Source organism: Lutjanus erythropterus, chromosome 1 (assembly GCF_056507025.1).
Source record: "Lutjanus erythropterus isolate fLutEry1 chromosome 1, fLutEry1.hap2, whole genome shotgun sequence".
NCBI lineage: Eukaryota > Metazoa > Chordata > Actinopteri > Lutjaniformes > Lutjanidae > Lutjanus > Lutjanus erythropterus.
Genome location: NC_139317.1, coordinates 18,761,073 through 18,788,138, shown reverse-complemented (window position 1 = coordinate 18,788,138; position 27,066 = coordinate 18,761,073). Strand labels below are relative to the sequence as shown.

At 39.7% G+C, this 27,066-nt stretch overlaps 2 protein-coding genes across 3 annotated transcripts; one reads left to right on the top strand and one right to left on the bottom strand.

The window, feature by feature from the left end:
• Positions 1–567: 567 nt before the first annotated feature.
• On the bottom strand, positions 568–14,939 carry dync1li2 (dynein, cytoplasmic 1, light intermediate chain 2). 2 transcript variants are annotated; one of them, XM_084715671.1, is made up of 13 exons: positions 14,780–14,939; positions 13,905–13,978; positions 12,903–13,019; positions 12,547–12,777; positions 8,045–8,208; positions 5,197–5,290; positions 4,880–5,015; positions 4,638–4,749; positions 4,473–4,532; positions 3,551–3,595; positions 3,280–3,397; positions 2,078–2,206; positions 568–1,194 (listed from the first exon to the last, which is right to left on the bottom strand). In XM_084715671.1, the coding sequence occupies exons 1-13, from the start codon at positions 14,863–14,865 to the stop codon at positions 1,082–1,084; spliced, it is 1,479 nt and encodes a 492-aa protein (XP_084571797.1). In that variant the 5' UTR covers positions 14,866–14,939; the 3' UTR covers positions 568–1,081. The 2 variants fall into 2 exon arrangements, with proteins under 2 accessions (XP_084571797.1, XP_084571806.1); XM_084715680.1 differs by having other exon boundaries at positions 568–1,189.
• A 6,656-nt stretch (positions 14,940–21,595) lies between these two features.
• LOC146332811 (uncharacterized) lies at positions 21,596–26,525 on the top strand. The gene is made up of 2 exons (XM_084715658.1): positions 21,596–21,807; positions 24,109–26,525. Exon 2 carries the CDS (start codon positions 24,117–24,119, stop codon positions 25,944–25,946), a length of 1,830 nt encoding a protein of 609 aa, XP_084571784.1. The 5' UTR covers positions 21,596–21,807; positions 24,109–24,116; the 3' UTR covers positions 25,947–26,525.
• Positions 26,526–27,066: the final 541 nt, after the last annotated feature.

Here is a 27,066-nt window from a genome sequence, read left to right as displayed (position 1 = left end):
CACAGGCTTGTTGTACATTAACAAAAATGTAAAACGAAATAAATTATTTGGATGACAAGAAATGGACAAAAACCTTTTTTAACCGATGGCGCTACAGTGCATTTTTCTCTTATGTAGACAAGCACCTCTACTATGACACAAACAGCTAACTGTGCGAGGCACTTAGGAGTTATAGTAGGAAAGATGCTGCCCAACCCCCTCCCCAAATATACACACCTGTAGCTAAATAAATTCTGTTGCAGCCACTAAACCTGTCAAATCCCAACCAGTCTCATTTAGTCAAAGAAGCTATTTGCAGAATTTGGACAGAATTGCATTTTTATACAAAATCAAAGTTAACCTGAACAGATTTGTATGTATTTATATTTACAGAATCCTTCGAGATGATTAGGGCAAATGATATGATGTGCTATCAGCTATCTGGACTTGTCATATTAGTGTCATGATGTTAAGCGATACAGATGAATGATTCCTTAAACCGATAAATGGTGCACAAAATAAAATAAAAAGGAGGAACTTTGTATAAATACATCAGTATCATATCCAACATTTTTTACATACTACATATGTTTGCAAGTATTTTAATTACTTTTCTCAATGAATACATTTAAAGTTTAAATAACTTTCCAATCACAACCAAATTCCTTCCATGAAAAAAAGCTGAACCAGAGGCTGCAGGACCAGTAATATTTCCACTCTTTAAGCCCCATGAGGAGGGTGTTACACCCCAGGAATCTGGGGGGCCTGCAGCCCAGCACATCAGGTTGGCTGTCAGGGAGTGTGCACGCATTTCCATAAACTGACACCCCTCACAAAATAACATTTACAGTGGAAGAGAGGACAGAAATAAAGCCAAGCCTTCAGCACGTATCATCTCATTAACACCTCCATCCTCTTTCTTCTCTTCCCATCTCACCAGAACACCAAAACATTTGATAGCATCTAAATCTCATTTTGGTGAAACCACTGTGTGCGCTGACTGATATAGACATTGGGAATTTGGTCAATTTTTTATGCTCACATGTACATGTTTTTTTCCAGAGTATTAATGCAGTGGACGATGCAGCTGTTTTTGTTGCCTTCACGCTTCGTTCTCTGTCGGCGGTGGTATGTTGTTAGCTGAAACCATGGAGTCTTGTTTGCGAGTCATCCTGTCCAACTCGGCCTGGACGTCAGTCAAACCCGGCTTCTGCCCTTGGGAAAAATGGGAGACAAAGTCCAAAAGTAATCTCCTGTAGCGTCTGTATGTATTCATAAATTAACAGTTTTCTATGGCCAGCAAGCGGATGGATGGGGGTTGGATGGTGATGCAGTCCCATGCTGGAGATTGGCGGCTTGCTGCCACAGTTAACACACATGCAAAACTAATCATCAGACAAAGGGAACATGTAGTCATGCATTATCCTCTCAGCTGGGTCTCACAAAGATGTTAACACTGCTCAGCGCTGGAACAAAAAGTACATGTCAGTGGTCTCAGACAGAGATGAGTTATGCAATGTTTCCTTCAATGTTTCTCTGGGGTACAGTCAGCCATTTCACAAAGAGTACTTGAATTTGTTATATTTCAATAATATAACAAAGAGCTGGAACTGAAAATAAGAACTGCTGACATGCAAAACAGCTGAGGTTACGCAAATAAAATAACAGGTAAACAAATTAGTGGAGTGAGAGAGCAGCGGGATATTAAGACGTGGAGTGAGTGACATTAGTTTAATGGGGGCATGACTGGAGGTTTGGTGCATACAGGCCTGTCACAAGTTTCCTCGGGTGTCAGAAGTTCAGTCAAAGAAGACAACTTTTCTTTTTCTCCTGTTTTAACCTTCTTTCTCAGACTGTAGAGATAAAACTCCAAACAGCAAAATGGTCCACAGCCGCTATCAACAAAAGGCCCTGTTTTTCTAACTCTTCTCTTCTTGACTTAAGTGTGCATGCAGTCCATGCTCTGAGATGGATCTAAATGCACATGGTGCTATAACTCAACAATAATGCTTTACTAACTGTTCTAATAACCTGTAAGGGAGAAGGTTTAAAAATAGAAAGAGGTTAGAGGTGAGAGTACTGGAATCAGAGATTGTACCTGTTTTCTTGGCAGACCCTTGCACTCCAGCTCCAACCGCTCCACTTCCTGGGCTCCCTGGGGCTCCAGTCTTTTTACTCAACAGACTGTTGAAGAAGTTAGCCAGCACTCCCTCATTGGCAGCCCCCGCTGCAGGAGAAACATGAAACTTAAAATCACTTCTGTATTATTAAACATCTCCCTTGTTAAAACTGTGAACAATCACAAGATTACAAACTGCTGTTTTAAAAGGCTTAACATACTCTGACTTGATAAAAGCCATCACTCACTACACATAATTACTAAGTTGCTAGTTACCTTCTCAACACTAAGACTACTGAGAACATGGACTGATTATAAACAGATTATACAATGTAGTCATTCCAAATCAGCAATCTGGGACAGATTCAGTTACTCCTTTTCAAATATGCATCCATTGCTCCTCCATGTACAATCAACCTTTTTGCAAAATAAGGCCATTTCTTCATCTTGTTAAGTTCAGGACAAAAGCCCTTTAACTCGTAAGGGGTGGTGTGTTTCTCTCTGGTATGTGCACCACCCTCAAACCACATGTTTGTCTCAGAGGGCTTTACAATCTGCACAGCATATGACACCTTCTATCTTAGGATCCTTGATCTGGATAAGGAAGTACTCCTCAATGTATCCTTTATTGGGGAACTATGTGGTGATACAGATGTGATGATACAGTTGAAATGTGTGGATGAAGTTGCACAGAACTTTCCTTTGACACAGAGTGAAAAAAAAGTCTAGAAAAAAGCTGCATGCATGCAATTTTAATTCCACTAACAACATCGCAACTCAATACCTCAACAGGCGAGCATTAACAGACCTCTATTAAATCTAGTTAAACCTGTTTTTTCACGGCTGGAATGCGCTTGCCCCCTACTGTTCTTAATGATGGAAGGAAAGTCAATATTTCTCCTTACGGGAGGCCAGCTCATGAGGTGGTGTGGGAATCTATTGTTATGTGGATTATTTTAGTTGTTACCTCTTGGGGGCAATATTGCAGCACTTACAAAAAAAAAAGTTTTGCTCATTACAGATCAGGGATCAAAGATGAATAGAAAGGACCATGGATCCAAACATCAAAAGAATCCTGAATCAAACAGAAAGGACTGTAGAGGCCCCTGGGACAAACTAGGGTAGTAGTATGATCCTCAATTATCACCTATGAAAACAAATGAGCACTCAGAGCCTCCTACCTTTCATGTTGGGGTCAGGCTTTTTGACGGCGGCCATTGGCGAGCCACTGGCCACGGTGGGCTGGCCAGCACGACCCGCGGGCCTGGGAGAACCTGATGCTGTCCGTCCTGGAGACTCCTGCAACACACAACACAGAGCAAGACTGGAGTCACAAACAGACCTTCAGGACAAAGTTGACTAATCTGGTTTTCACCAGCTTATTCTGGCCAAGTCAACATGTTGATGTATTCATATATTTTTAATATTTCACATTGGTGTTCAGACACTTACTGTTGCTCCTCTTGTTGGTGTGGCTGGCTGTTTTGCTAACAAAGACTGTTAGCGAGAAAAAAGAAAGAAGCATTACAAAGTGAATAGCTCAATTCAGACATGGTTTATGATTACAAAATTACATTCCTGTGCACACTTGAAAAGAAAGAACAAGACCAAAATGGATACTGCTAACATACATGTTTCACCAATTGTGGATTTTCTGAAAAACCAATTTAAAACAAACATACACAGTTATACCATTTATCTCATTTTGAAAGCCTGCATGATGTTAGTAAGATAATGGACAAGATAGTAGATATCAGACAGTTTCCATCAGCCCCTGTACAAACTTTTCTTTAGATGCCCACAAATACAAAAGGCAGCCAGTGCAAATAAAAGTAGAGGGAATCATTTGATATAAAGAAACCTCAACTAACAGTGAACACTTCTCTAACCTGCCAGGCTGAGGCCTCACTTGAGTGTTTATTTTTGACTGCCTTCCTGGTTTATTTTGTCCACAAAAAAGGAAGTGAAGGCAATGTTACTCATTTTGTGGAAGTTTCAGATGTTCACCAGCACATGGGTATAAGCAGCCAAATTTGTTTAATTATGAAAATGCCAGTTCAGGATCACCACTGAAATTTAACAGATGACTGGTCTAGCTGGTCAGTGAATTTTAGCCCAATCTATTTGTTGTTTTTTGAGATATCTTTGTGACACAGACAACTTAGAACTCTATTTTATCATGCTAACAATAACACTCAGAAGATTAAAAACTTTCATATTATGTAATTCACTTTGATCAGGTGATGACATTTCATTTGATTGTGAAACTTTGCCTCAAAGAGCATTAAGACACTGTCAATCTCAGTTTTTTAAACGCTTCAAAAACAGCCTCTGGTGACACAAATCATGAAATATTTAAGAAAAACTGACATACCTGTTGCTTCATCAGGAATACCTGCTCATCCTCTGCATTTATCTCTTTGTCATGAACCAGCTGTTCAGAAGAGTAAAGGAGAAGGAATGCAGTTATTTAATCAGTACTTTTTGTTGTAATATCAACCTAAAAGTATCCATTCTGCAAGGATTTGCACTGCCATACCTTTCGTACTGGAGGCTTTGTGATAAAATCTTCAAATGGATCTTCGGGTCTGACTGTTGTGATGTTTTCGTGCAAAATCCCAATTTTCTTTTCATTATCCCATCCAGATGGACTGGAAAAAAAGGAAGATGCAGTTATTGATAATTGTGTAGACTGCTTCCTTAGAATAAAAATGAGTATTTGGTTTTAGTATGTTCCATGAAAACATTATGGTAAACTAGTGCACCTCTAGTTTCACTTACATGAACACTGCGTCCTTCTCCACCACTAAGGCAGGTGTGGTGAACTGGAAGTCATACATCTTATGTACTATATATTTGTAAAGCAGATCCAGGTTCTTCTCCTCTTTGACTGAAGTATAGATCAGGCCAGCTCCATCTGTGTAATTCAGTTAAGGCAGCAACTGTTGCAGTAATGAAAATAAATATAAAATATCATGGACAATATAAACAAAACCTGACCCATTTTCTGTTCAATGTGACAATACTGTAACATTTAATGTTGTGAATATAAAAACTATTGTGATATAATTACAAAGAATTATTAATTAAAAGGATACACTCTAAGGAAAACCGCCTGATGTGGGACTGGATGAAATCGAAGTGCTCCTCTCTGTAGTCATGCTCTTTCTCTAGTACGCTGACTGCATCGCACTGAAGAATAAAAGATTGAAAGAGGGAAAGAGATAAATATTTCCATTACACAAACAATAAAATGTCAACATTCACAAACATGTGAACTAGATTACACTGCTCTCTCTGTCTTAAGCCCATTTTATAATGACAGTGTTTTCTGTTGTGATTCTAGGGACAAATAGATTTTATTCCTAAAAACCTGTCAATCCACACTGACTGAGAGCTTTCATGTTCCACATTTTTTTCCTGTCTTAAGCGTCTAGTAAAACGTAACTGTCAAAAGAAGTTATTCACAGCACAGAACTTTAGCAGAGCAATGACAGCGAATTACTGAGGAAGGAGTTGGTGTGGATATGAGGATGAACACACTGTTTAATGAGTACATGGGTGCAAACTTGCCCTTGGGAGGCTCTGTGCAGAGATTTTCATGTGTACAACTACAAATGACTCTTAATATGACAACCGTTATTTCCACCTCTATGCTCACATGATTAATCATCAGATCAGTGTTTCCCCTGTAATGTTTTTTTCAGGCCTGATGCTATTGCATATTGATATGGCTGGCTTCACTCAGATGGTGCAACAGGAAGTCTGCAATTATATTTGGGTTCAATCTTGTTCACCTGGTACATTCAAGATTTCACACAAAGTGATCACAAGGAGAGGATGACTTAATAAGCTGCATTTAAAAATAAGCCATGCAACTTATGACCTTTGCAAAACATTAGCACTTCATGAACATAGTGTGCATGAAACGCAGAACAAAACCAAATCATTGATTTCCAACTGAATGGATATTTGGTGTTATCTAGGGGATTTTTGGAGGGAGCTCCCCTTGGCCAGGACTGTACAATTGGAGAGGAAACACTGGTGGTGGGGTGAGGTTATAAAGAAGACTGACGACAGTTTTATAATTAAGTCAAAAGATTTCAATATTTCAAAAATATCTATTGATAAGTGACAAACAGCAAATAATGGTCTTGAACAATGACTTTTTCTGCCAGCTCATAACCTTTTCTCTGACAAGGGCTAGACAAAGGCACTACAGATAAAAAAGGTGCATTCACCAATTTCTAGTTACACACATTTCACAGCTAGCATGTGAAGCTCTGCTGATGGCTTCAGTCTGTTTTTCTGCACTAGTCTTTGCCTGGAGGGTTAACAAGCAAGTATAATGGCAACTTTTTATTAGAGGATACTGCCTCACAAACCACAACATAAAACTGAGCCATCCGATAAAAAATGTATCAGGGGGTAATGAAAGCCCTTCCATAGGGTCTGTGTTCACAATGGTGGCAATTTAAGAACCTGTCAGAAGAAACCAGCAGTGATGGTGTCTGTCAAGGTGTTACAGGAGGCTGTTTGTGCTTGTTTATCTCAGGCAACTTAGGGCTAAGCCCATGGTTGGTGGAGTGTTTAGAGGAGTTATGGACCACAACTGCAGGTGTCCCAAAAGAGTTTCTGGAAAACCATTCAGCAACTAAGGAGAAGGTGGCAAGATGCTACTTTGGAGGTGAACCAAGTGGTGTTGGCCTTATTCTAAGATAAGTATTCCTAGACTTCTCTGGGGATACTCACTTTGATGGGCAATGGCTCACTGAAGGCAAATACATGGTATAGTGTGATTGTAGATATATCCTGTCAAAAAACAACTTTGTGGAGGCTACATCTATGAAATATGGGAAGTTGTACTTTTTAATAGGGGTGGGAGAAAAAAAATTTCTTAAATTGTGAATATTTTTTGTGATTCCTGAATCATTTTTTATATGTATAAATAAATGCTTAGTTTGTTAGCTCAATGCTAACATGTAATGGGAATTCCCAATGATAAGTTAATGGAAATTAGCATAGCAACCTCAAAAGGGTCAAAACTCAAACTCAAAATTCAGTTTCACACGAACTGATCACAAGGGAGAATGACTTAATAAGTGCATTCAAAAATAAGTTGTGTAATTTATGTAGTAAGTTATGCAGGTTCAACACTCGATATTGACCAGTTACAGCAACCTCAAAGGGTTAAACTTAGAACAGTTTCAAAGTTTAATTTCATATGTAAATGATGATAAAAAATTCAAGGCTCTTTGTACTGTGGGCAGTTTTCAGGGGCTCTATCCGTTTTGACCTAATGTTTTGTTTTATTTTTTAAATTTCATATGGCACTAGCTTGATGATCAGTAACAGCTTAAGTTTACTGCATAGTTCAAGTATTTTATTTACTAATTTTATAAGTAATATAGCAATGATGTTGATTATAGAAAAATCAAAGATTGACTGATGTGTGATGTGCAGTGTTTTTGGAAAATTATATCATGATATACAGTCTCTACAAGTGTATGACTAAAGTTTTTCTCATGGTCTACTGTTAAAAAAAAGCAAACAAAAATCTCAGTAAATCAAAATATTGAATCACAGTACTTGTAGAATCTCAATACTTAAGAGTCGCAATACATACACATACAATCAGCACCCAAGTATGGCGATAGTATTGAATTAGGAGATACATGTATTGTCCCTGTCCTAATTTTTAATCAATCTCTTTTTGTCTTAACACAGGTTGTTTTCTTATACAGCAAATTAAAAAAATTGTTGTACTACATCGCCATGACTAAGTATTAAATCTTTATGGTATCATTCTTTTGGCTCTTTGGTCACAAGGATTTAGTATTAGGTCAGAGAAGGTTTGATAGATTTGTAAAAACCTTGTATAGCATCACAAAAACATTAGTCACCTCTAGATAGAGTAAGAGTTTTGTGGCTGTGTGAATTCTTTACCTTTGTGCAAACTATTAGCACTGGAATGCCCAGGTTGTGTGTGAGTGTATTGTCCCCAAGTGGTAGCACAACGGCCTCGTCTTCCCCGGCTGTTGGGGCCCGTCTCTGTGGGGAGGATGGGTTGGCATCCTCCGGTTCTGCATACTCTTGAAACGCTTTCATCACTAGCGGAAAGATAAAGAGAATAAAATAAGAATTCAGACCATTAGTGAACAGAACATACAGCTACAGATGAGCCCAATAAATATGAAGATTAGTTCAGTTTCCAAAGTCTTTATCTGCCTCACCCATCAGTAAGAAAGGCAATCACATCGTGTACCTGTAGATTGATATAAAAACTGGAACCAATAGTGCACGCAGACCTGTGCATTTATTCCTCTTCTCAAATAAAAATGCCTGTCTTTCTCTAACTGGTATTGAATTGGTTTGCACTTTGGAATATTCTGTAGATGCATAATGACCTATTACAACATGCATTTAACAGAGTATAACACAGAATAACACACTGTGTTATATAAAGTAATAAACTATGTGCAAAACGTAAGTTATAAATGTGTGAGGCATCAGCAACACATTTAGCAAACCTGCTGCGAATTTCTTCACTTTGCATTATTGTGCCTGTAATAAACTCCCAATACAGTAAAAAAAAACACACAAGATCAGAGTTCTTTTGGTAACATCTCCATAGCCCCAACATGCAATTTATTTTAGGTGCATGAGTATCATTTTTGGCGATACCTCTGTTATAACTACAGAGCCACTTGGAGAGTCTGGTTTGCTGCCCCAGCTGTCCAGACGTTTATGAAGCTGTGGTGTGAGATGGTGGTGGGGAGGAGGGGTTATATGCAGGAAGCTTTGCCCTACTTCCTCAGGAGCTTTGAGAATGCAGTTGGGGACAGCCCACAAAGCCAGACTGACTTGCTGTTTTGAGCCTCCTTTACTTTTATACATGGGATTTAGTATATAGGGCAAGAACTGGTGTTACAAGCAATCTAAAGGGGAGCCCTCCTTGGACACAGGATTACACAAATCCAGTGCATATGCACAAATATGTAGGGTTTAAGAGCAGGAATTTAACATGGTGATCTTACACCATTACAAAGGAAGATTCACAAGAATGACTGTCTTTTTTGTCCTACCTAAAGTTAATGGATACATGGACCTAATTTGACAAATCTGAATGACTGCTAAAAGTCAAGACTTTCATGTAATCTTTTTCAGTGCAGAGACTTAAAGCTACACAGGGGGTCTGCTGGGTCTTGAAACTGGCACACATTTAGTAGATTTACTGAATGAAAACAGGCAAGGGACAAAATCAAGAAGGCATAGATCAAAACCTGACAATATTTACTTTGCATTTAACATTTTCAGGAATTGTAAATATGTTTTATGAATGTCTTTTGTCTTGTCAGAAAACCATATAATAAAATATGAGTAGTTACAAGCAAAAAGCCTCACTTAAAAATAATCTGCACTGCCATCCCTTCATCATGGTGCTCTGTCTTCACCTCAACAGTGTCTGAGGATGATTTGAGTACTCTGTATGGGTGTTTTGATTTGACTGATCATGGGTGGAGTATCACTATAAAATACAAAGTGAAAGAGACAGACAGACTTTGCCCCTCTAAGACCTATTTATCTGTTCCACAAACAAAGGTGAGGTCATGCATTGGCACACATAACTGAGGACTGCAGGCCTTCAATAAATTAAATATACCGTAGGAACTTTCCTGTTGTGTTGATTGTGGAGGCACCTGTGGACAAAACTGGCAGTCTTTCTTTCTTGAAAGGTATCAGTGCAAGACAAAGCCTGAGTTCAGCTACAAATAAAGGAGTCTTTTCTGGAAAACTAAATGTAAAATGAGCAAATCTGGTCTCACTGGCAGTTGTCAAATAAGCCAAACATTTGCATCAGTCTTAAACTGTTTACTCCTTAAGGTTACTGGCTCATGGCTAAAACATTTCTTACAGCTGTCAGGTTACTTGTTTCCTTTAATTTAGGTGAAGCAGACCTTGAGTCAAAACAAAATACCAGAGATATTTGCCTACACACCAGTCGCAGATACTGTAGCTTAAAAAATCCTTGTCTCAACACTACCACAGAAGTCTCTGAGTGAAATATTTCTCATTTCAACGTGTGGTCCCGGCAGCAATAGGCCGATTCTGTAATTTGACTTCAGAGGACTCCAGCAGTCAGCCTACTTCAGTTACAAGCACACCAGGAGTCAGAACGCCCGGCCCACTGACTGTATTCAGACCCACTCAAGTTTATGTCTCTTCCTCTCCCTGACGCTGGTGCTGGGAGGGGAGGGAACCATGATGCAAGACGTCTGCAAGACTCCCTGGACAAAAGCCACTGACACACACACTCCCAGTCTGTCTATCAGCCTGTCTCTCTCACTCGCACACTCTTATCCACAAATACATAATCTGACTAGGTCTCATAAAGCTGCTACTGACATCACCATCGACATGCTGGAAGATGCTTCATCTGGATGACATGTCTTTGCTAAACTGGAAATCTGACCATATCAGTGGGTGGTGTCAAAATATTTGGCCAAAGAGAGAAAGAAGGAGGAACCCTACAGAAATCTGACAAACAGGTTTTAAAGGAACAGTTCACCCCAAAATCAAAAATACATATTTTTCCTATGATCCATCGTGCTATTTATCCATCTAGACTGTTTTGGAGTGAACTGCTGAGTTTTGTAGATATCATATATAGAGATGCCTTCTCTTGAATGTGAGGGGGGGTCTCAAGCTCCAGAGAGGGAAGCTCAGGGAACTCAGGGAAGCTCCATGCTATTCATGTTATGTCTCCAGCAGTGGAGAGCAGTCTCTCTGCTGCACCGTGAGCTCTGAGGAAAGACCTCGATGTCCAACATGCAGAGCAGGTACAGACTTTTTGAGGTGAAACAGTCTGAGCTGTGAGTTATTTTCTGCATCACAGAGTTGGTCGAAGTTGTTTAATGCAGCTGTGTGTGTTGCTCAGGTACTCTCGTTTGTTACAGCTGATGCTGCTCAATGTCTCTGGGTGATGGTAAAGAGTATTCACGTTCAACTCGCAGATGCAATTATTCTGACATTAAATTAAAACATTATTGCAACTGCTGTCTTCTGAGAAGATCAAGTACATCGCCCTGTTTTCCTCTGCTGATAACTCTAGTGTGTGTGCTGTAGACTGTCCGGGTGCTGGGCTGCCCTCACAGCTGAGTTCCACCCTTTTCTTTCTATCAACTTCATGTTAATTGATAGTTAGAAATGATCTAAGAACTGATTCAGAATTTTTCACGTCCGCATCGCGATGCAAGAATCAAGTATTTCCCCCATGCCTACACAGTATAGATACACACTACAATTGCACATTGACTGGAATGAATGCTCAAGCCTACATCAACTGAACACAAGATCTAATGTATAAACTCCAGGAGTATTTCCTTTATAGTGCATTGTATGAATTGACTACGCTTAACTAATATCACTATCTGAACTGAAAGAAGTCAGTAAAACAAGTTGAAAATGCTAACCCATTAAAAAGTCATTATACACACTTGAAGTGTAATTACCAATGTGCTTTTGTCATCACTTGCATAGCAGCTTCCCTTTTCTTGTTCACAGGTTTGCCAGCAGATTACACTTCATGTTACCACTTGTCTACTACTACTGCCTTAACATGTTGTATGTCAAGAACTTTTTTTTTCTGTCAAATTTATTTACAATGATTAATAATTTGACTTCTTTGCAAGAACTAATTTCAGACCTTTAAGAGCAACAGCAGCAAGCAAACTTTGGAGGCAGACAAGATCCTTCTGTAAAACCCTACAGGCTTAACTAACTTCTCTGAAAAGCAACAATCTTCCCAAATACAAAAGAACTGTTCATAAACGGGAGATTATCAGCTCTAAAATTAACAGGAGAACAACATCTGAGTGCATCACACTCATTGATCTGCAGAACTCGCCTCCAGCAAGAACACACAGCTGAGGATCATGGGCCTCTCTGATGATGACCTAGAAACATCCATGACAATGTGTAATGTTATACAGTGCTTGTCTTCTGTGCTATGCAGCGACCAGTCTCTCCTTTTTTCCCAGCCGCCAGTCAGCAAGGGGTTCGGCTCTTATGTAAGCCTACCGTTTCTTCCACCCTGGGATGCTTCAGGCATCTTTTGAGTGCTCTTTCCTTTGAGCCCTCTCCATACATATATCAGTCTTAACCAATGTTCTGTTTTAATGCAACAAAGGCCCATTTTGATGACACTAAGTGCTGCTGTTCATAGTATTTTAGCTCAGAGTGACCCAAACCAAACTTTTAAAAGTTGGTACAGGTTTATGAGTGTCTAGCTAGGTCCAGCAGGGAAAAAACCTTCTACAGCAAGCTAAGGGCTACATTTTCAAAATAAAAGCCTTGTGTTTATCATCAGTGTACACATCACTGAAGATTTCATTTCGATACCATCCATAATGCGAGGAACACAGACCATAAAGTCAAACATTACTTACTCTTCTGCTCCAATTCTCTCATGTCCTCAGGTGGGATCTTGAGCTTGTCCACATGGTCACGAAGCACACTGGCCCACTTCTGCAGCGACTCCATAATGGTCCATGGCCGTGACATATCCGCAACAAACACAGCTAGACAGTCTGATAGTGACTGCGCTGAAACGGCAAACTTGAGTAGGCCTTTGTGGTATAGGTCTCCATCCAGGATCCACACATTACAGCGAGTAAGGTCTGCGAAAGTAAAACAAAATGCTAGCTAAATACAAGTGATACAAATATTGTTTTAAAATACTTTTATTTTGTAAGGGCTACTGCTGCAGAACAGCCAAAGAAAAGCAGATGGCAGCAGCACTGACCATCTCTGTCTTCATCATGGACACTTAAGTACAGATACTCCATTCCCCTCCCTTTCTTGTTGTGATCAGCTCCTTGAAGTTTGGCCATAAGTGTCGTTTTTCCTGATCCATCCTCACCTGCAAGACATTTTATTCATTTGTTTAAATATGACAGTATTCATTATTATTAGTAGCAGTTGTTAAATTGTTCAATTACATAATGGATATTTAAGAATAATATGGATATGATGTATAAAGAAATCAACATTTAAACTTACTGCCAATACAAAAACATATAAAAACTTCACAATCTTTACGCCTCCAATGCAATGACAATGCACATGTTCTCATGACTGTCAGAGGCTGCAATGTCTCATACATACTCACTACTCAGTAACAGTATTTTTCACATTTTTGGAAGGCCATCCCACATAACTATGCCCCCACCTGAGAATACTTCTCTGTATTTTCTATTTATTATGACTTCTTTTCAAGAGTGTGGGAAGAAACACAGCTGAGAGTTTAGCCCATCTGAAAAGTCAGAAGGGTTTTAATGTACAATCATCAGCTTTTGTCAGTTCAGTGTGGTTTTGAAGTTTGCAGGCCATTCATGCCCCTCAGGGTTGACCATCTCAAATGCGCTGCAAACTAGGGATGCATGATATTGACTTTTAGAGGCTGATACCCGTTTCCTGTTTCACATGACCGATACCAATAAGATAACCAATAGATTCACATTTTTGCATTCTGAATATAAGTTCATATAACCTGTAATGAATACACAACTGAAGGCAAGAAAGGTAAAGATGCAGTCAGGAAAGATGGACTACTTAATATTTCATAACCCTGACCTAACCAATCTAACTGGCATCACTATGAAAACAAAACAATGATTATAAAAATAATAATAACATAAATAATAGTACAAATTTTACGTGATTAACCTCGATATTTATTGTGCACCACTACTGCAAACACAACAGAAGCATATACTTTCAATCATGTGGCTTGAGTGATTCTTACCAAATACCAGGATATTTTTTCCTGATGGCAACTTTGAACTCGATCTAGTTGAAACTTCAGACAGTATTGAGGACCTACAAGAAATAACGACACACAGATTGAGAAAAACAGAGACACAGATGGCGTACAGCCGTCAGATTGACAGTCAAGTGACACAGTGACAGTCCCGAAACATTGGACAACGTACATTACCTATTACTTGTATCAAGAGACAAAATTACTGCACTGTTTCAGCTAGTCCAGTGATGTGTCCACGACAATACGAAAAAAGCAGGAAATGATAAGTCATCTACACTGACCAGTGAGAAATAAGTATCCAACCAACTTAGCTAAGGATTTGAATCCATGAATTGATGCCCCGAACGAGTAGGATCCCCAATGCTAAGCGCAGTCTAGTGTTAACATTATTTTTTCTGCATACTTGTTAGTCGGTTATGGTATTAGCTTGTTAACGTTCCTGCTAGCCTGTTTTATCCTGCACAAAGAAGCTAGTTAGTGTTTAGGTGTTGGTCTTGACATTAACTAGGGCTAGACTCTGACAGTATGAATGACTCTCAAACTTGACTCGTTAGTTCAACAACATTGCCTTTATTAGTAAAACTCGCTAACTGCTAACTACACTGTAGCTTATCAGTAGTAACGGTAGTCCAGTACACTTAGCTAGCATAGCTGACGTTAGCTGAGCTGCTAACAGAAGTAACGTTAGCTAGCACACTGACCGCCCAGCTTCAGTTAGTGCTAACGTTACTGCTGCTAGCCGGGCCGGTGTCTGATTGTGAGCAACCGGCAGTGACAAAGCAGAACCATTAACGGTTGTTCTTTTTCGAGAAGGGCCACGACAGCCATGAAGTCGTTAAAAGAACAGCAGAACTTGCCAAAGATTTTGTCCTTCTTCATCTTCGTTGTTATTGTCGCCTGCCCCGGCTGCGCCCGGGAGCTGTTTCTCCAGAACGGGAGCCATCTTCTCTTTCTACAACCACAAAGGCAAGGCCCTGCTTCTTGGGCACAACTAGCACCGCCTTCATCCAAGTAGCCAAGGGTACGTTACATTCATTGACTGCGACGTCGCGCCGGTACCACTGGTCGCATCTAGAAGGGAACCATTGATTTGCAAAACTCTCGCGAGATTTGTATACGTTATTTCTTTATTGTGCACCTCGAACAAAATAACTATGTTTAATAATAAGACAACACAGTGGTTAAAATCTGGGTAGGATTAGAGACGGAAAAAACTTTGTTAAGGTTAGGGATATATCATACTATGGGTTAAAATGTATCACTCTCGCGAGATCTTGAGGGACAGTGGGGTTCCCTTCTAGACACGACCGGTATACATAGGGTCCACCTCTGCACACCCGAAATTAAGTAAAGGGGCTATAAAGTGTCGGTTTTGATTGCTTCAATCATTATTTTACGAGAATAAAAGTCAATTTGTATCAATTGTGATAATTATATACGAAAAAAGAGGATTTGACACAAGTGGACATTTCTCTGGTTCAACCAATCAAGCACTTCTGGCCACATCCCAATAAGTGATGTCATAGCAGCTGATGAAGAACACTGTGATACCAACAATTGCCTTGTGGCAGAAGTGCATCATGTTTGACAGTAGGACAGGGCAATATATTGATATATCGATCTTGTGATATGAGACTTGATATTGATATATATTGATTTTGGATACTGTTATATCGTACTATGGCTGAAGTGTTGTTTTTTCATGGTTTTCATGGCTACATTACAGTAAAGTGATTTTCTAAACATATTACACTGTAATAGCTGTTCTATTATTCGCCTTTTACCAAATCAGTTTTAAAAAATCATCTACATTGCAGATGACTATTTACCAACAATCACATTGTGTTAATAGGCTATCCCTATATTGTTGCAATATTGATAAATATCAGTATCAAGGTATTTGGTCAAAAATATTGTGATTTTTAATTTTGTCAATATTGCCCAGCCTTACTCAAAAGTTAAAGCATTTGCAGTTTTCTGTGCCCCACTTCTAAAGCCCAAAAAAAGTCACACCCCACACACCACAATACTTTTTTTTAAAATCAATAATTGGCAATGATAGGGGTATCTAATATCTATGTTGAGTTTTTTGCGAAATAAAAGACAGCATGATAGTGTCAGTAAATTCTTGTTTATTTTCCCACATTCATTCGACTTTTTTTCACTCCACATTTTTCCCTTAATGATCCACGCCCCACCTGCTCTATGCTTCGCCACTGGGGCCCACACCCCACTTTGAGAACTACTGCTGTAGCATGTGATTTAGTGGGGATTTAACCTTTAATTCTCAATTCTACAAACTACATTTTATTTCATGGATTTAGTTTAGCCTGCCAATTTTATCCATTTTATTCAGGTATGATTTTGAGCTTTCTTAAAACATTTCTTCTGCAAGGTTTCACTTCACATGCAAGAGAAAAGCAAGACAGTGGGCTTTGAGAGGGTGTCATGGTTGCCCAGGAGTCTAATAAACACATACCATGAAGGTATCCATAGATACAGTCCAACACGCATGTCACTGACCCAAGAACTCTCTTGTCAAAGGATGTTGATTTGTTTAAGGTTTTTGGTAAAGACTTAACCTATTGGAGGAGTATTACAGACATTGTACACACCAGGAAATTGGTTACTTGTCCCTGTGAGTCGTGTATTTCAGATTAAGTTGCCCCAGGCCTTTAAACTCTGGAACAGGGCAATGTTTGCAATATTGATAGCTTAGTCCATAGAGTGCCTTGGGTTATGATGAGTCTAATGTATAAAAATTGACCCAGTTTTTTGGAAGCCATTCTACATTTTGTCATATATCCAATCCAATCTTCACCAGTCTCCAGCATCCTAAAAGAAGGCTTTCTTTCTAAGATGTGATTTTGTGACTTACAAATAGATTTATGATACACTTAACATATGGTCATGACATGCAGATAAATTCAGCAGTAAAAACACGGAAGCAGGAAAGAAAACCAAATTGTGTGAGTGTCAGCAGACATACAGTCTTCATTTAGGTAAAAATTAGGGGCAAGACAGTCCAGCAAGTATGGTCATTTAATGCCATTTGTGGCAATGACCACATCATCAACAACAACAACAACAACAACAACAACAACAACAACAACAACAACAACAACAACAACAAAAATAATTTGCTTTTTCTACTAAGTCAAAAAACTCAGGCATATGGAGGAGGATATTATGAGTCAAGTAATGTTTTTTTTTCCATAACCAAGTAGTGAAGCAAAAGTTAATTGGAAAGCAAATAATCTTTCAGCTTTATCAATACAGATATGTTCTTTAACAGAATACTCTACAGGATATATAGGCAGGTCATATTAAAGCCTTAGTGATAACAGCTCCTTTAAGTGGAAAAGTAAAAAAGTTGCTCTTTATTTATCCCTGGAAATTTCAGTCTCACAGCAGCAGAGGTATGTAAGGAATAGAAAAGGGATAATAAATTAGGAATATGTAGTCTACTGTAGATAATACAATAAAGAAGAAAGAAGATACTAACAATACTAATAAAAGTATGTGAGAACTGGGTGCATCAGTATGCATTAATGTTAAGATGTAAATTATGTTAAACACTGCAAACACATAGAATGCATAAAATAATTCAGTGTCCACATGTATAGGTAACTGCATTTTTTTAAATAAATTAATTAATTTAAACCCTTAAGAAGAATTATTTATAGACATGCAGTTTTTGTCTTATTTGACATTACTGTTGTCAAATAATAAGTGTCCAGTAGAGGGTGCTATTCATCTTTCGCTGACATTGAATGGAAATCAAACCATGATCCTCTGCTCTCTGCAAAGGTTAATAATGTGCCCATTTGAACTGACACCGTATTTATGAAGCAAAGCTTTCATGTCACATCAGTTTAGATTTTAATATCATTTATTTATACTGAATTCTGAGGTCATCCAGTCAAAACTACTGGAGTATTTGAGTTGGTGTGCACGTCATACTTTGCATATTGCACCTAGTCTGTGCAACCATGTTCTTGAAAATATCAGCATTTTGACACTTGCTTTTTAGTTGGTGAACTACAGAATATTTTGCCTTTGAATGAATAAAGTCCAGACAAACTGTGGCCATGCATCATAGTTACCAACCAGTCCTTAAGTATGATGTTCAACAACAACAGCACCATGAGGGGCCCAAGCAGCATCACTCGCTGCAGACCCCTGTTGTATTTGTTCTAATTACTCTTATTATTCTTCCTGTCTGTCATGACACTCATTGACCTCAATGTGGCGCTGTAACAATAAAGTTTACATTTTTGCACTTATCTTGAGAACAGCTTGGTGTAGACTTAAATTGAGACGTGTTCAGGAGAGTTCATTATTAAAGCACATTTCACCTCTAGAGGGCACCACAAATGTAAAAAGTTTATATCTTGTAATTGGCTGCATGGATTAATTTAAAAATTTTTACACAATCTCGGGTCATGACTCAGTCGATGCATGAATTTTGGTAATAACTGATTAAACTGGCTGTGACTTATTACCACAAATCTTAATTTCTAGACATTTCACAATCCAAACTTCAAAAAATCAACTGTACATCCCACAGAGCTAAAATTTTTTTATTCACATCTGCTAAATTGCCTCGCTGCAATGTTTGGTCAATTCAGAGGTCCATCACTCTATATGTTTAGAAATATAAACAATCCGTTAACATATTTATCTTCACAAGTTTTCTTTTAAATGCAACCAAAATCACCACAGACATTCTCTAGATTGTAGATATCAAGTGTTTTGAATTGCAGTGATATTTAATATCTTGCAGTAATTTGTACTGTATGCACAACATTTTCTTTTCTGCTCAATCTTTGGTGAACCGTCATCAAAATATTTGACAAAACATCTGAAACCAGCAGAATGTGCTGTGTGATATGTTTCAAAAATTTGTCACCAATAAGTTTTAAGCTTAAAAGAAAAAAAATGCCCCAGTTTTGCACATTTGATGTGACTGCCTTTCATATATTTATTAAGAAATATAGTCATCTGTCCAGTCAACTTCCTCACACAGTGAAAGCTTCCACACAAGCCCAGTAGTTTTGCACATTCCTGCACACATTCTGCCACTGTTGTGGTGAGCTATTGACCCGTAGTGTGTTGTAGCAGCCAGCACCTGTTTCTTTATTTCTCCACCTCTTCAGTCTTCATGTCAGTTTAGGTCAACAGGACCAGAACTTGCAGACAGATGAGCTTTGGACATCAACATGATGACTCTGGAGGCTTTTCCAAGGCCTCCCCATCTGCCTGCTGTGAGTCCTGTGTCTATGTGGAGCAGAGGTTGGCTGGTTAAACTCCTGGGAATGCATTCCAGAGCTTTTGCATCATGTGAAACTCAGACTTTGCTGCCCCATTGTCACTGTTTCACACTGCTGTCAGCAAGGAAAACAAACAAGATTGAGCTTATTTTCTTGTTTTTTTTCACAGATAGAAACTAGAACTTTGTGGTATCTGGAAGGCTTAAAAGGTAGATAAAGTGTTTTACAAAATTCATAGTTTAGGTATGTCAAGATCAACTAAATAACAGAAATTTCTTTTTCTTTCTTTTTTTTTTTTGTCAAGGCATTAAGGTAATTTATACTCATTATATAACACAGTGTTGCACAACAGAAAGAGAGTTTCAGTGCCTTCATGCTCCATACACATATGACACACATATACATATATATGTAGATAATGAAAATAAAATAGAATAGGATGAAATATATAATGAAATAAAGCATAAAAAAATATAGAGTTATCTATATACACATTTTTAAAAATATTTTATCCTATACTAGTCTGATTTTAATTATCTGTATATACATTATTATATATGTGTGTAGCACTTTTAGTATTCCAGTGACTGTTCATTTTGTAGATATTTTAATTAACTCTTTTTTTGTGGTGATGTACACTGAAAAAATCCAGAATATTTAATTTGTTAGTTTAATTTGTTATTGACAGTAGCACACAGTTTTAATTGATATCTCACAAATGTCCAACTAGATACCTGACATATACAATATAAACATAAAACATTAAAATTGTTAAATCTAAAGTGTTTATCATTATTACCTTGATGACCAACAAGGTTTCTCCATACCTGCGTTGTGATATGAGCTCTTATAACAGCAGAGGGGGCTGTCTCTTCAATAATACTGCCAATCTGGTCACAACTCTGTTAAAAAAAGACTCATAAATGTATTTATTTACAGATCCCTACATGGGAAATATATTAAGGTAAGAAAAGAAAAGAAAAGAAAAGAAAAGAAAAGAAAAGAAAAGAAAAGAAAAGAAAAGAAAAGAAGAAAATTCCTTTCTAAACTACCAAATCCATTGGCGTGTATCACATTCAGCAGCAAAAATGTAAATCAAAACCTTTCTGAGTTCAGGACCTGTTGTATTAAATGGAAACATATAATGTAAAAAAAAATTAAGAATATATTTTCATGCAGTGAGACACATTTCTGAGTGAATATTGTACCTATGTAACCACTGTACTTTTGTGGGGAAATCTCTTTAAAAAGCACCTTCAACTGAACCAGAACAAAATAACCTGTTTGGCAGCTCTCCAAGGGATTTTTCATCAAATACCAGGTGGGTGAGTTTTGAGTTATGTAATCAGATCGTCAGTCCAATTGTTAGGTGATTTACATTGCCTTTCTTTCAGTTTCACTGAGAGAAACTGGAAAGAAAAGCGTGTTTGTGTGAACTGACAGGGAAAGACCCAATCTCACCTTTCTTTTCACAGGAAAGCTCGCTCTGCAAGTGGAAACAAGTGGGACTGTTGCTGGGAGAGGCCAGTAAGAAAATTATATTCTGGCAGTTTAAATGTGATTACAAGAGGTGATTATCATACTTCTTGTAGATAAATGTTCAGATCGGTGGAGAAAGATTATCTTTATAATCCTTAGCTTCCTTTGATGAATATACACTATATCTGATAGTCATCAGTGTTTTTCAGATACTTCAGCAGTGTGTCAGTGGCATGATGCCTAAACAACATGTTCACCTGGAAGGGTCAGTTGTTGAATTTCATTAAGTCTCACCCGGACTAACCTGGTCCAATTAACACATGGAAGGCAAATAGCAAAGAGGCGCTATGTATCAGAATATTTCGCAATGGTTAAGATGAACTTTTGTTCCTCTTTATGTCCCTAACAGGAACAGAAACCTCATTAAAACAGTGGCACGGGGAACAAAAATATTCCAGACAGCCTGTTCATGTACATGTTTTGTAATGTTACATGATCAAGTTGATTTATTTAAAAGCCCACAGTCCTAATTGATGTCCACATGTCAGCACTTCACCACAGCACAGGAATAAATCTCATTTTCCAATTGTGTAGATTCAATTAAACCAATTAAAATCAGTTTGCTTTATAATTGACTAAGAATGTCTTTAAACTTGTTCTGCTCCTTTTCATGATTATGTCACTTTTTTTAAACCTTTCTCATTGGTGTTTGCTATGCAAGGGATCTTTCTGAGGAACAACACAAGATAAAAAAAAACATCAAGGAATAACTGTAATTTTCTATGGAGGAGAAATGCGCATTTTACAGCCCGCTCATAATCACCTTCAGTTCGCAGAAAGAGACGTATGCGCTGGAAGTGGGTGTGTGCGGGAGAGGAGGGGTTAAAGACTGGGAGGGTATAGATTGCAGACGGAGCAGTGGTGGGGTAGGCTGGATTGTGATAGCGACAGATGTCTAGAGAACTGTGAGGGGCACTCCTCAGTTCCACCATCACAGTCCCACACTGCACCTCGGAGGGAGAGGGGCGGAATCTGCAGCTGTCACTCCAAAGGTTTACCTCCATTATCACATCCAGCCGGAGTCTTGAAGAGAAGAAGAAGAAAACCTAAGTGATCACTCTCTACACATACAGGTTGGTTTATTTCACAGTTTTATGTTTTTTAATGGCAACGTGTCTGGGATATGTTTTCTTATGGTATTAGGTTGGTAAAAAAGAAAAAGAAAGAAAGAAAGAAGTAAGACTGCAGTTTCATTGTTCACCCTCTCTTATCCTTTCTCCTAATATGCTAATTTGTACATTGCGAGGCTGCATAATAAATGCAGCTTTTTTTCTTTTCCTTTCCCTTGACCATTCTCAGCAGCAGTGGAATTTGATTTAGTGCGTCTTCCAGGCAACAGCGCTGCTTTTTTTTTTTTTTTTTTTAAGTAGGCCAGCCGATCAAAAAAACCTTCAGGGATAAAAGAAAAGCGCAAAACAAAGTTCTGAAGTTGTGATGCTCATTAGATATTAACACGTTGTTGTGGTCAAATTCGTTTTCTTTCGTGCGAGTACAACAATTTTCAAATGCTCGTGAACAAAAAAGGGTAGAGCAGCTGAGAGAAGCAGCGGTGGGTGGGTGGGTTGAAATGGGGGATGGAGACCCCTCTACAGCTTATATCACTCAAGTGTTCGAGGCCGGTGTGCAATTCCCCCGTATAGCAGGCTTCAGCCCTATACCCCACACTATAGTACAGATTAGTGTATGTTTTCTGCTAAATTAGCCCAACCCATTACTTTTGTCAGTGAGTAGCTGCTGGTGAGGAATCCCCATCCTTTGTTACCGGCCGGCACATGCTGCCGAACCTTTCTCCTCCATCTTTCTAAAAAATGTGTGAAGCCCTGTGCCTGCTGTACATCTGACTTCAGTAGCATATTTACTCAGAAACTGAGTTGGAAAAAAATGTCAGTGCAAACCCACAACGATTTGATGTCAAAATATTAGGTTTTCTCCTTAAATTGTATATTTGCTTTGTCTGATTTGAAGGCCAGAGGGTTTTGGTGAAAAACAGGCAAATAGGCTAATAAATCAGCCACATAAATTGTATAATTAGTCAAAAGTAGCTCCAAAAGCAGAATTAGGATGCTGTTGCCATAAACGCAGATATAATGGCTCATTTTTATTACTGAACCACTCATTAAGAATGTAAATGGGTGTAATGGCTGTGCAGCCTATCCTGGTTTGTGGCGCATCCTGTCTTGATTGCTCCATTGTAGCACTATGGACAGTTCCCAGATTGCTCATACTGACATGCTGCCCGACAGGGTAAAAGCACTGCTCTAGGCATTTTAGACATACATAATAATACGTTACATAATATTTCCAGCCTTCGTTGGATTAGCATGTGTCAGACCGTAATTGGTTAATCAAATTGTCAGAATGTGACATTTAAGAATTAATGCAACATAAACCCACAAAGTCGATTCTGCAGAAACACAGCAATGTTTCTCTTATATGCAAACAGGTTGATTTAATCAGGGTCAGCTGACACAGTCAGTGTAAAGTTGAACTTCCAGTTCTCTGTTCTGTCACTGAAAGGAAGTCAAAATCTGTGGCAATCATGAACTCTTCCTCTACAGCCACAACAGTGTTGCAACATTCACACGAAGAACTATGGGCCCGTTGTACATCTTTCCTCCAGTCACAGGATGTGTCAATTGGATTATTGTGGTTTAACAGCAATCAAATCCAGATTGTCATATATTTCTTGTATGTGGATTAACTGCAGGCTCTGTCTTCATGAGACTCACTACACTGTATAGTTTTGTAGCTTGTCATGCTGAGAGGAATAGTTGTACATCTACATCATAGATGTTCAATTCAGAGTTGTGGGCTCATTTGGCACTGAGCCGTACCCAACATTCCTGAAGGCATAGAGTCTGAGGGGTTGTCTGATCTCAGTAAGGTTCCCATGCATTTACATTTGTTTTCTAGCCAAACTGTGTTTGGCAGAGAGCAGCTTCCTAATTGAACTTCTAGTTCACTTCTATACAATAGACCTCTCTCCATTCTCTAGTCTTACAGAGCACTGTTTTACATTTGAAGGAGCTAAGTTGAACATCCCCTGCATTTTAGAAAGTCTGACGGCTCACATTCCTAATGTTCTCAGTGGTGCATAAATGTTCACTGCCTAAAATAACCAGCTAAGTAAACATACATGTGTGTAAATAAAGAGTATCACCTCTGTGCTTGGATGGCAATGTAGTTTAACACTGTTGCCTCACAAGAGGAAGATCTTGGGTTTATCCTCTAAATTCCCTGAAGGAATGAATGTTTGTCTATTTATTGAAGATATATGATGTATACTGTATTCATTAATGACTAAAGCGACAGGGAAAATTCAACCATGTTTTTATCTCTCATACTAAAAGACACCTTCATCTTCTTGTTTCCAGGAGTCACCATGGGAGGCAAAATGAGCAAGAAGAAGAAGGGGTATGATGTTAGCGACCCCAAAGCTGCAGGTGCAGAGGAATCTGCTAAAGCGGAGGCTGGAGCACCACCCACTGAAGCTGAGCCGACAGCTGAGGCAAACAATGTGGCAGCAGCAGAAACTGAAGCTGCAAAAGCTCCAGAAGAGCCCCAATCTGCACCTCCAGAGGAACCAGCTGCAGCAGAGGCACCAGTTGCAGCAGCAGAAGCAGCTCCTGTATCACAGGAACCAGCTGCAGCAGCAGAGGAACCTGCTGTAGTAGAGGAACCAGTTGCAGCAGCAGAAGCAGCTCCAGTATCACAAGAACCAGCTGCAGCCGCAGAGGAACCAGTTGCAGCAGCAGAAGCAGCTCCAGTATCACAAGAACCAGCTGCAGCAGCAGAGGAACCTGCTGTAGTAGAGGAACCAGTTGCAGCAGCAGTGGAGGCAGCTCCAGTATCACAAGAACCAGCTGCAGCAGCAGAGGAACCTGCTGTAGTAGAGGAACCAGTTGCAGCAGCAGTGGAGGCAGCTCCAGTAGCACAAGAACCAGCTGCACCAGTAGAGGAACCAGCTCCAGTGGAGGAGCCAGCTGCAACAACAGAGGAACCAGCTCCAGTAGAGGAGCCAGCTGCAACAACAGAGGAACCAGCTCCAGTAGAGGAGCCAGCTGCAACAACAGAGGAACCAGCTCCAGTAGAGGAGCCAGCTGAAACAGCAGAGGAACCAGCTCCAGTAGAGGAACCAGTTGCAGCTGCAGAGGTGGCAGCTCCTGTAGAACAGGAACCAGCTCCAGTAGCAGCAGAGCCAGCCCCAGTTGTAGAGGGACCAGCTCCAACAGAGGAAACAGTTGCAACAGTAGAGGAACCAGCTCCAGTGGCAGAGGATCCAGCACCAGTAGAGCTCCCAGAGGCTACAGCAGCAGCATCAGAAGAACCTGAACCAGTCACTGTAGAAGAACCTGCTGCAACTGTAGAATCTGTTCCAGAGCCCGAGGTTGTTCCTGTTTGCACGGAGGAAGCACCTGACGTCCAAGAGCCAGAGCCCACCCCAGAGACTGTTACTGAGCCAGAAGCCACTGTGGAGGAGGCAGCGCTGCCTGCTGCTGTCCCAGAACCTGAGCCAGTGGCTGAGCCTGTTCTGGAGCAGGCCCCAGAACCAGAGCAAACCCCTCAACCAGAGCAAGAGCCAGAGCCAGAACCCGAACCACAGCCAGAACCTGAGCCAGAGCCAGAGCTTGAACAATTACCAGAGCCAGAACCAGAGGCAGAGCAAAAGGCTGATGCAGTAGAATCTGCAGCAGAGGAACAAGTAGAAGAAGTTGAGCCAGAACCAGCTGCAGACACATCTGACGCTCCTGAACTTCCTGAAGCACCTGAGGCCCCTCAGCCTGTGGAGGAGGAATCTGTTGCAACTGAGGTGGCAGCTGAGCCAGAGGCAGCAGAACCTGTCCCTGACATTGTCGTCTCTGAGTCTCTCTCCTCCAGCGAAATTAGTGCTGACTCTGAAGAGGCACCCGCAGCATCTGTAGAAGAGGTGCCTCCCCAGGAGCCTGAGGTAGAAGACAAGATGGAAAATGGAGATTTAGAGAGCCCCTCTGTTCCAGAGGATGTGGCAGAAGTAGATGTACTTCCTGCTGTGAATGGAGAGTGCACAAATTCAGAGGAATGTGTTAATGGAGATGAGCAGACGCCTATCAAGGAGCAGAGTGACTGTGAACTGAAAAAGGATGTGAATCTGAGTGGGGATGTCCCAGAAGTTCCCGATGGAGTGTCCGACATGGTGGAGGGTCTCAGCACTGAGGTCACCGAGGCAGTCTGAAAAGAAGCCATCTTTCAAATCAATGTGAATTCAGTTTAATCCTCCGATGCGAGAAAGCCATCAAGGTATCTCAAAAACAGCTAGGCTTTCTGGAATGCTGTAACCACCGCAATGTCTGTAGTGGTAACTCAGGCAAAAGGATGTTTTCTTTTGAGTAACCAAAAATGAAATGCAACCACTTGAGGATAGAAAGAGAGGGAGATAGACAGACAGAGACATTGGAAGTGAGATGGAAGTGCAGAGAGGAGACTTGAGTTTTGAGTTAGAGGGTGAGTTAAGACAGACAGTGAAACTGGACAGCAGTGCAAGAAATACAGGACAGTAAATATGATAATAACGAAATGGAATGAATAAATCAGTCCTTGTGTGTGAGCCCAATGAATATTACAAAGTGGTTTATTGGAACAGCATCCATTATTAGTATGTTATCTGATTTAGAATGTCATATATCCTTTCTATTACTATATGCAGAGACCTGACATAAATGTTTTGGCCTTTTATAACAATGGTATCTGTGAGGACTGTTCATTTTAAATTGATTGTTCGGAATAGAGAATAAAAAGAGATTGTTATAGCCTACAGTGATCTTCTTTTTTTTCACACATTCTGTCAGCAAAGAGTGTCAGTGTCAAATGTGTCACAATTGACTCTTCCTAAGTCACACCCCCTTTTGCTCTGTGCTCCAGTAACAGCTGAGCAAATGTTGTACTTCTCCTTTCCCATTTCCTGTATGGATTTTTTTCCCTCCAGAATGGCAAAGTCATGTCCTGCCCTATTCTGACTCCAATTGGCTAGTACTCCTTGCCTTCATTGGTTTGGGTCGTTTGGGTTGGGTAGGTTATGAGTAGATTTAGGCATGAAGAGTGAGATTGGGTAGGGATGGGGTATGGATATCAGGGTAAGCCAATCAGAGGTAGATTAGGCCTGGACATGCCTTTGCCATCCTGGGAAAATATATCTTACTGTATTTAGATATGCTATGTGCTGGGCCCATCTATGTTGAAAAGAAAACTACATTTTGAAGATTATTAAAAGATCTTTAAGATTACATCTTAAAGTAGCTAATGTTAGCAAAACACCAGCTAACTAGCTAGTTAATGTGCATCAATCATTAGCTAAC

What these genes read in the sequence shown, in the direction of transcription:
- dync1li2 (XM_084715671.1), bottom strand. Translation starts at nt 14,865, where the DNA reads ATGGCTCCCGTTCTGGAGAAACAGCTCCCGGGCGCAGCCGGGGCAGGC. An exon ending in GAAGAAGGACAAAATCTTTG is followed by an intron (nt 13,979 to 14,779) that starts GCAAGTTCTGCT and finishes TATTTCTTGTAG; the next exon opens with GTCCTCAATACTGTCTGAAG. An exon ending in TATTCCTGATGAAGCAACAG is followed by an intron (nt 3,596 to 4,472) that starts GTATGTCAGTTT and finishes TCTCGCTAACAG; the next exon opens with TCTTTGTTAGCAAAACAGCC.
- LOC146332811 (XM_084715658.1), top strand. Translation starts at nt 24,117, where the DNA reads ATGGGAGGCAAAATGAGCAAGAAGAAGAAGGGGTATGATGTTAGCGAC.